Source organism: Dreissena polymorpha, chromosome 4 (genome assembly GCF_020536995.1).
Source record: "Dreissena polymorpha isolate Duluth1 chromosome 4, UMN_Dpol_1.0, whole genome shotgun sequence".
Classification (NCBI taxonomy): domain Eukaryota; kingdom Metazoa; phylum Mollusca; class Bivalvia; order Myida; family Dreissenidae; genus Dreissena; species Dreissena polymorpha.
In genome coordinates, this window is record NC_068358.1 from 104003051 (window position 1) to 104013241 (window position 10191).

At 36.7% G+C, this 10191-nt stretch overlaps 1 protein-coding gene across 1 annotated transcript; it reads left to right on the forward strand.

The window, feature by feature from the left end:
* The first annotated feature begins 1202 nt into the window (after positions 1 to 1202).
* LOC127878674 (GS homeobox 1-like) lies at positions 1203 to 7430 on the forward strand. Its single transcript, XM_052425203.1, has 3 exons — positions 1203 to 1716; positions 5905 to 6062; positions 7107 to 7430. The coding sequence occupies exons 1-3, from the start codon at positions 1203 to 1205 to the stop codon at positions 7428 to 7430; spliced, it is 996 nt and encodes a 331-aa protein (XP_052281163.1).
* The last annotated feature ends 2761 nt before the right edge of the window (positions 7431 to 10191 follow it).

Here is a 10191-nt window from a genome sequence, read left to right on the forward strand (position 1 = left end):
TGTAATAGGCCATTATGATAGTAAACGATTTTTAACGAACAATTATACATTGCTTTTTGATGATGGAAGCACAGTAACCGATAGCGGTAACATTGTAATAACATGACAAGGTAATTACAGAGCACAGTTTAACTAATAATGATAACGACTATTGAGCCTGAATATGGGGGGAAAATCTTGGTACGCTGCGACTAAACGAGTTTGGCGTTGAATAAATAAGACAAAAAATACATTATTATCCCGTTGAATAAAATCATAAGGCTCAATGGCGAAGCAAATTTAGTATGAATATCAGATGTGTTTTTCTTGCCACCTGATTTCAAGCGGACGACAATTAATTTCTTGACTGCCTTTGTTTATTTCCATGAGTTAACTTCAGGCGAAATGTATTTACATTTCAAATGCGATGTGCCCCTATAATGAATGATTTTTAAGTGATGACCAGTGGCTAAAATGCCTCGATGCCCCTTACTGACCGGGGTCGCGTGCCAGACACGCGGTCCCTATCAAAATATAGGCCCGAAGTGTACACATTTTGGCACTGCAGCAGTCATATCAATAACAATCTTGTTGGAAATTCAGCATAGTCCAAATGTTTGAACAGCGCCCTCTTCCGCACGAATAATATTGGCCATCAAGAAAGCATCATCGCCCTAGAACGATCGTTGACAATTTCTGCGCGAACGCCAATCACATATTTAACATATCAAAGAACACTCGGAAACCAGTGAAGCGTCGTAATTCAATAGGATGAAAAAGATTTATTGTTCCAGTTAAATAGACGCTGAAGGGAGGGGCGACGGGGATGGAACAAAAGCGGGGAAATGACAAAACGAATCGCCCCGGCCCCCTATTTACCGCCGACTAATCAGGGAGCTGCCTGTTTTGTAGCCGTAGTGAACGCCCGCATATAATAATTTTTCAATAATCGTTTTCGCATTTTTGATTTCTAATTATTTCTAAGGAAATCGGTATTCGCACAATATTCGTTTCTACATATTAGTCTAAATATTTTTTACATTTGTATTTCAATAGAAATGGATTGAAATATTAAATAAATTATTAATATTATACAGAAACATATTATTGGCAATTATTGTTTTACACATTTATGTTGGTGTCAGATAGTGTAATACCAAAAACGTGTACCAAAGTACCATATAAATAAACGTATAAATACTTAATTTTAAGTGAAAAATCAAATGTCGCGTTCTTTTTACGTCGACTCATTGATAGTGAAGGAGCCGACACTTGTCTCCAAACGATGTCGGACAACAAGCCCTACGGAAGACCACAACCACGCAACAATGTCACCTACGCGCGCCTCTCCACCGGCGCACATGCCGACGCTACATCCAGTTCCGTGCTACCCCAGACACCATAGAGGCATGGTCAGCTATTGTTGTCCGCTATGCGTTGTGCCACCACCGGCGCAGTTGTTCTCTGACAGAACCATGCATCAGCTCGTAACCACTTCCGGCCTGACTAACTTACCCAGTCTACCCATCAGTTACGCGACATCCACCGCCGAGATGCAGTTAAGAACGCTGGGGAGTTTCGCCCGGTCGAACCTAAAGCACCAGACGCGTTGCACGGATACGGTTACCTTGCCGAATCGACATGAACACGTGCAGACGTCACCTAAGACACTTGGTTCTAGCCCTGGGAATACGTCCCCTCTCTCAGACCAGAGAATGGTGCGGTATGGTGCAATAGGTAAGTGGTCTTCAAATATCGTCAACAGTTGCTAAATGATAGATTTTCGATTTAGTCTTATGTATAATGGTGTTTGGATTTTTTGTGTTGCGTTTATGGCAATTGGTGTGTTATTTAAGTACTATAGTGCGTGCATACACAAATAAACTAATATAACCTTGATAATAATAAAAATAAATTGATGAACACGCATTTGCTTGTAAATGCCATTAGTATGCTATTAAAACAGTTAAGAGACGAGAAGTAATGTTCTTTGGTGTACAGAAACAAATGCGTCAGAGAATATGCAAAAAAATTGTGCAGTAGTTTAAGTATAAGAATTGTTTAAAAAAATGTGGCTAAATAAAAACAACACAATTAAATGTATTTTGATATATTTGCACCAATAATATATATATTTGTTGTGTTTACACATAATGATTTAGCCATAAATAAGCAATTTATTATAATAGGAGGGGAATTTAAACAACACGATAAATCGCTTTTTGCGTATCCATATGCCCTGAAGACTCGTGAATGTCTGTTCGTATTCCTTAATGTAGGTCTTAGATGTTGTAAACTCACATTAAAGGGGCCTTTTCACGTTTTGGTAAATTGACAAAATAAAAAAAGGTTTCCGATTAGCAAATTTTCGTTGTAGTTATGATATTTGTGAGGAAACAGTAATACTGAACATTTACCATGCTCTCAAATATCTTATATGTGCATCTTTTGACGATTTAAAAACCTGAAAATTATAAAGCGTTGCAACGCGAAACGATTGAATAATTGGGAGAGTTCTGTTGTTTTCGTTATATTTTGTGATACTACGAGGATTGCTTATATAAAGTATGAAATACATCACTCATTGTATGAACACGGATGACCGATTGGTCTAAGTGGTCTGAGTGGTAAACTTTTACTCCAGGGCTCCAGGGGTTAGTGGTTCGAGCCCCGTTTAGGGTTGCATTTTTTATTTCCATATTTTTTTTTCTAGTTTTTTTACTGGAGCATTTTATATTCAATGTTTACATTTATCAATATAAAGCATGTAATGGCCAACTTCAATACATGCCAAAAATCTGTGAAGAGGTCCCTTTAAAATACTGCAATAAAATGATTTGGCAAACTCAATATATAGCAATAAAGACTGTTTTACAAATAAATATTTACATTGCAATTTTAACATTTAAAATATTTTTTCTGGTCGTGTTTTAAAGTGTTTTTTTTTTAATTTATTCAGTTGGCTTGTATTAAGGTAAATGTGGGAAACTCGCCTTTCTTATAGCACAATTTAACACCTTATTTTTAAATAAGCAAATAATTGATAAACTAATTTAAATAAGGATGTTTTTAATAATTTGAAAATAAAAAAATATGCTGGTATTAATTTGAATTCAAGCAACAAACATTTTCAAACTTACTAGTTTTATACAGGAGTGAAATAATATATGGCCAAACTATAATCCATATGTAATGAAGATTTTCCTGAATTTCGGTTATTATCTTTTTTAAAGCGATATTTTGATTATCGTTTTAACTTTAAACGATGGAACAATTGTGTCTTGTTCTGAGAAAACTGGGCTTATTGCATGAGCGTAAAGTGTCATCCTAGATTAGCTTGTGCAGTCCCCACAGGCTAATCAGGGTCTTTAGGACACTTTCCGCTTTTATGGTATTTTTAGTTTCAAGGAAGTCCCTCCCTTAGGTGGAAAGAGTCGTCCCTGATTAGCCTGTGCGGAATGTACAGGCTAATCTGGGATGACCCTTTACGCACATGATATAAGCCCAGTTTTCTCAGAACGCGTCTCAATTTAAAATACTTCAGTTGTTTATATCAAGTTGTTAACAACACACGGACGCTTATGAACTAAAGTAAACATAAAACGGACAAAAATTAGGTGCTAGCGTTCTTATCCGTAGGTGTGAGGTGCGAACACCTGTGGAAGCAATAGTTTTCTTTTGTTTTGTTTTTCGAAGTATTTTCGTGAAAATGTACAACTATTCGGCTTAAATATATAAGTCGTGCTACAGGAAAACGGGGTTTAATGCGTGTGTGGAAAGTGTCATTCCAGATTATCCTGTGCATTACGAACATGCTAATCATGAACAGCACCTACGCCGGAATTTCGTTTTGAAGGGATTTAATTTAAACGAAATATAACGTAAAAAGCGAAACGTGTCGTCCCTTATTAGCCTGTGCGGACTGTACTTGTTAATATAGAATGACTATTCACGCATACGCATAGAGCCCAGCTTCGCAGAACGCGGCTTAAATGTTTCTTCAAAAAAAAGCGTAACTGACTTAATAGATAATTAACATTAGTTTAAACATTGTTTTCAATAACGTTACGTGAATTGCAACATCCTTGCTGATCAAGTAGTAATTAAGGTTTAATTTACCGTTTTAAATGCGGGAGATAAGATACGGGCGTTTCTTGGTAATTAAAATAAGGGGCTGTTCCGTAAGGAAAACACCCTCGATCCCAGTGATTCTCCAGATCCGCTGTGTACAAAGACTCGGTCCTTTTCCCAGCGTAGTAATTACGCTGTCACCTGTAATCGAGGTGCATGCCCATGTAGTTGACATATAATTACGCACGAGCGCACGAGCACATCATCGTTCCACGACCGGCAACATTGTGCAGGTGCGGGCCAATTAACATCGTGTCGCTATGGTGTACCCCGTGTCTGGCTGGGTACCATTGCACGCTCTGGTTTCCGGTAATTGCGCGTCTTAAGACACGCATGTTATCTGTTTTGAAAGGTGTAATTGTATCGACAACTATCATTAAACCATCATTTAATTTAATTGTAAAATTAGCGGGTTTACCTTGTTTCCTTTTTAAAACATGGAGGTATAAATACTGTTAAATACCGATTTGCAAGGTAGTTTAACATTGCTTTTACGTCTTGAATATTTTAGTCACATAATGCTTTTCACTTTTGTGAAAACGTTGTGCTTAATAAATGAACTACTAGCTAGAAATATATACCAACAATCGAGAAAACAAACTTATGAATGGATCAGAATTGGCTTGAATATTTCTGTAGCAAAAATTAAGAGGTTATTGCTTATATGATAGTAAAACTGAATGTTTAAAATTAATATCATCACCATCCTCTTCCTCCTCCTCCTCCTCCTCATCATCATCATATCATCGTCATCATCATCATCATCATCATCATCATCATCATCATCATCATCATCATCATCATCATCATCATCATCATCATCATCATCAACAACAACAACATCCTCCTCCTCCTACTCCTCCTCCTCATCATCATTATCATTAACAACAACATGGACAACAACAACAAGGCCGTCAACGTTGTCGTGAATTTTTCGCCGTCATTGTTCTTTACGTTCTCCTTCTTCGTCATTATCCTTATTAGTGCGAGCATTAATCCTGGTAAATTCTTCCAAAAAGGGTCATAATGATAATCTTATTTTAGGAAATGATCAAAAACCATACTTTAAAAGAATATATGAACCGAACACTAATAAATGTTTACTTTTATTAAGCGCGGTAAATTCCGACACTCTCCTAGAGTAAAATATACTTAATTACATTTGCGTAGTCGGTTTATTTTTAGTTTTGCTTGAAAAGAAGTTGAGTGTGCGAAGGTTTCATTAAAGACGCTGAATAATTAATAAATTTTCTAGAACAACATAAACATTAGTCGGAAAAACGTCTAACTTTGTCATATAGTATACCGATTCTTGATAATTTAGTCTATTAACTTCATATAACATACATTTTATGTTTTATCCATACCTTCCTTGTGGCATACTATTCATTTTTATTTTAACTGTCATTATGTTATTCTTGAATGTTTTTGCTAAGTACAATAGTACAATACCAAAACATCTGACTTGATTTGAGTTTAAATCACGAGGTGTTATTTTCTCCATGGTGACGTGATGATCGGAGTCAATGAGTTAGTGCGTTACTGTTATATAAATAAGCGTAGCTCTGGGAAAACCGGGCTTAATGCATGTGCGTAGTCAGGGACGACGCTCTCCGCCTTTATAGGATCCTTTCGTTAAAAAGAAGTTTATTCAGTCACGGAATACGTCGTCACTTTTGTGTCAGTGCGGACTGCACAGGCTTATATGAGACGACACTTTACACACACTCATTTAGCACGGTTTTCACAGAGTGCGCGGCGCATATTACAATGTCATACGTACTATCGCTGCAGGTGTTAGCAGTTCAACGGAAGAGAGCAGTAAGCGCATGCGCACGGCTTTCACGAGTAGCCAGCTGCTGGAGCTGGAGCGGGAGTTCCTGTCCAACATGTACCTGTCGCGTCTGCGGCGGATTGAGATCGCCACCTACCTGCAGCTCTCTGAGAAACAGGTAACCATGACAATAAATGGAGAACCGCTCCAACCCTCTCAAAAGGAAATGCTTAGTCATGAGCATTCTCCCTTATCGTTCTTGCGTGTTTGCGGGTTTTAAGAAGGCCAACACGAAAACACGACAAATTTACTCGCCAGAACGACAAAACGATCGCCAATACCAACACCATGACATAAGCCGCCCATTGTGTCGTTGTGCTGTGTATTCTTGATGACAACCTTGAAACCGGCAATCACGCAAGAACAATATGACTGAAAACAGTCAACGTACAACATAGACTCAATCGTGTTGTTATTGTTTTATATGCTAGACTTATAGAGATGCTGCTAATTGCTGCCACATAAGTTTATAATTCGACGTTATTGTTTCAATGGGGAACTCATTGGTAGAATTGATTGGTCAGCTAAATTCTTTTGGAGTTATTTGTTGTTTAGTGTTATATAGTATTTTCAAAATATTGTACTCCTTTTTTATCATGATGGCAGGCCAATATCTCGGCTATAAGACTATGTTGTGGACTATGTAGTGTATTGTGGTTAAAGTTCGTCAATTTGTATAACTGAAACAAAAAAGTTTTGAAAACAAATCAATACTTTATTAAAAAAATAATTAATTGAAAATACGTTGATTGTAAAATACACTAAGTAGCTTGCAACAAGCATTAATCACATTTATAGACCCGCACCCACAAATATCAGTCTATTTATAGACCCGCACCCACAAATATCAGTCTATTTATAGACCCGCACACACAAATATCCGTCTTAAGAACATCTTTTTTAATTACTATAATATTTTTGACTATAAAATGATTTTAATATAACACTCTTGAATGGTGTTTGATGATGACATTTATATATTTAAATAGTAATTGAGGTTAGGAAATCCTACATACCTTAATGCTCGGCCAGTCAACCTAAAAACATTATATTGTTATATATGTCCATACTGACGAACGTACAGAGGAAAACAATACAGAACAAATGTTCGTAACGTTATTATACACAAACTATTATATAACCGAAATTGTATGTTCTGTAGGTGAAGATCTGGTTTCAAAATCGCCGCGTCAAGTATAAGAAAGACAACGGAATAGGGGAAGACGGGTCTCCAAGTCCAGTCGAAAAATGCCGCTGCCTTCGTACGTGTAACTCGCGCCCGCACGCGCGGCGCCGGAAATCCAACGGTAGCGGAAATAAGCATAACGAGACGGAAAGGCACGAATATGAGGCGGACAGTATAACTAGCACCGACGAGGAGGAAGCGTATCTCGACGTGACCTCTGAGTGTGACCTTCACCATTCTGACGACATGAGCAGCGCCACAAAGCGACCTCGAATGGAAATGTTGAGTTCTGCAACTTGATTTTAACACGCGATGTTTTGAAAGCGTGTACGTGGTTGTTTTGTTTCGCTCAAACTATGCATGTACATTTTGATACAACTTATGCGCTTATGTGTAAGGCTATGATTAACGTGACTGAGAACAAAACTTGCGTGCATTATGACACTGGCATAATGTGTTTTTATATTATTGTGTATTTATTGCACTTGTTGGAAGTCATGTCATCATGTGTAAATACGGAATCATGTAATTTATATATGACACCTGCAATAATAATAAAACTTACTTGAAGAAAAGTGTTCATAAAATCCCATCTGTTTTGACCATGTTGTTTTATATAATTATTGGTTCGACTTTAGGTAACGAAAAATGTCGCTTTATTGACTATTTTTTAGTGTTAAATAATTGCAAATGCAAAACAAAAGTTGATCAAATTTTCTTGTACTTTCATCGGGATTCGAACGCGGTACCTCTACAAAAGCTCATTTGCTTCCTCTGCACCAATGAGGCTGTTTATTGAAATAGCGCAGTTTAAACGCTATTTGAGTGTTTCAACTATCGATGACAAGCGTTACACATTTCGATTGGTGATTTTTTATAAACGAAACGATGTGTTATAATATTTCTTTTTCAGGAGAGTTATTTTGCTTGATTGAAGAAAATACATTCATTCGTTTTTATAAAATCTATGACATTTTTTTAAACAATTGTTATTTCAAAAACTAAGCAAGAGTCCAGTAAGTTACCATGAAATTATAAGTCCTAAAAAGTCCTAAAAGCACACTCTTTTCTGTTAATTTTGATAACAATATAAACATTAATATAAATATTCCTTCAAAATTTTTAACAATTTCGTTCGAAAATAAGTGAATAAGGTCAAAAGAGAATCTGTACCGTTATGTTTTTACAAATAAACAAATTGAGATTGAATTAAATTATTTGCCATTCACAAACTTATAACAGTGCAGAATACATTCTTATTTTAACGTGGCTTATTCACGCGACTACACTTTCAGATAGATTATGAATTACTTAAACAAATAATTTAACTTAAAATTGCACCTCGAGAACGACTTTAATATGTTTAAGTCAAACGAAAGCTGGAACGCGAGCTAAGAAGGCATTTGCATGTGTTGAGTGATAAATGCCCGGTAAATGGGAGATGAGAAATTGCAAATTATTAGAGCGCAGTTTAGGCCAAATTAAATATTCTATCTAATTAGAGATGAATAACCCGAATCCCAGTAATTTGCGGAAAATGTTTAGGCCATAATATATCAGGCAAATTTAAAGTTCATGTATATACAAAAGTATTTTAATGTCTGTGATAACTAAAATATATTGAAACTTTATCGATTCAATAACATCCACGGACAAAAGAGATATAAAATGCAATTATGTATACTTATCAATAAAAGGCACCAACAATTAAAGTATACTGTCAATAATTCACAAGTTATGTCAAGTCTATATTAAAGGATTTTTCCGTAACAGCAACGCAAATGTTTTAAAATAAATCAATCTTTCTGAAGTGTTGCACTCCCATCCTAGAAAAAAATAACGGGAACAAACAGCGAGCACTACGATTTTTACGCTATTTACAGTACGGAATACCGTTAGTGCCATTGTGGTTTCACTTTAAAGTCCAGAGGGCGACAATGCGATAGCACGATTGCGACAATGCGATAGTACGATGGCGACAATGCGATAGTACAATGGCGACAATGCGATTGTACGATGGCGACAACGCGATAGTGCGATGACGACAATGCTACAGTGCGACAATACGATGGCGAAATAGCGATAGTACGATGGAGACAATGCGAAAGTCATATCGTACTGTCGCCATCGTATTATCGCATTTTCGCCATCTTACTTTCGCGTCATCGTTATGTCGTCATCGTATTATCGCATTGTCGCCATCGTACTATCGCACGTTCGCCATCGTATTTTCGCACTGTCGTCATCGTATTATCGCATTGTCGCCATCGTACTATCGCACTATCACATTGTCGAATTGTCGCCATCGTACTTTCGCACTGTCGCCATCGTATTGTCGCATTTTCGTCATCGCATTATCGCATTGTTGCATTGTCGCCATCGTACTATCGCACTTTCGCCATCGTATTGTCGCACTGTCGTCATCGTATTATCGTATTGTCGCCATCGTACTATCGCGTTATCGTACTGTAGTCATCGTATTATGGCATTGTCGCCATCGTATTATCGTTCTATCGCATTGTCGCCCTCTGGATTTTAATGTGTAACCACGATGGCCCTTATTTTCCGTACGACAGGCATGTATACGTGACGCGCAGGGTATATAGTTTGTAACAGACTTGGGCCCCCATAAACCATTGAATATTCCATTTATAGACTATGTCTCGCTTAAATAAGATAAACAAAGAAGATATTTAGTTATGTGAGTACATTTAATATATGAGTAAAATGTTTCACAACTATGTTTAATTCTAGAGCGTGTGGCGATGATTTATGTATATTATTTAAGCGCTTAATTGTATACTAATTTATAAAATTAATGAGACTATTTAATTGCACAACATTTGGATTGTTCAATAACATGATCAAAGCCGTAATGATTTAACATGTCTTGACATTTGAGACCCAATTTGTACAACCTTTCATACAATCGTTAAAGGCGTGTTTTAAACATTTTCATTGTTCAGGATATAAAACTAATACCTTAGAATTTTAACAAATCTGTAGACGTACACTAGATATCTACCAATTCTCTATTATCAACTAAATTACATCTGTTTAC

Coding starts and splice junctions, on each gene's coding strand:
- LOC127878674 (XM_052425203.1), top strand. CDS start 1,203: ATGTCGCGTTCTTTTTACGTCGACTCATTGATAGTGAAGGAGCCGACA. Junction 1,717..5,904: donor GGTGCGGTATGGTGCAATAG/GTAAGTGGTCTT, acceptor CTATCGCTGCAG/GTGTTAGCAGTTCAACGGAA. Junction 6,063..7,106: donor TGCAGCTCTCTGAGAAACAG/GTAACCATGACA, acceptor TATGTTCTGTAG/GTGAAGATCTGGTTTCAAAA.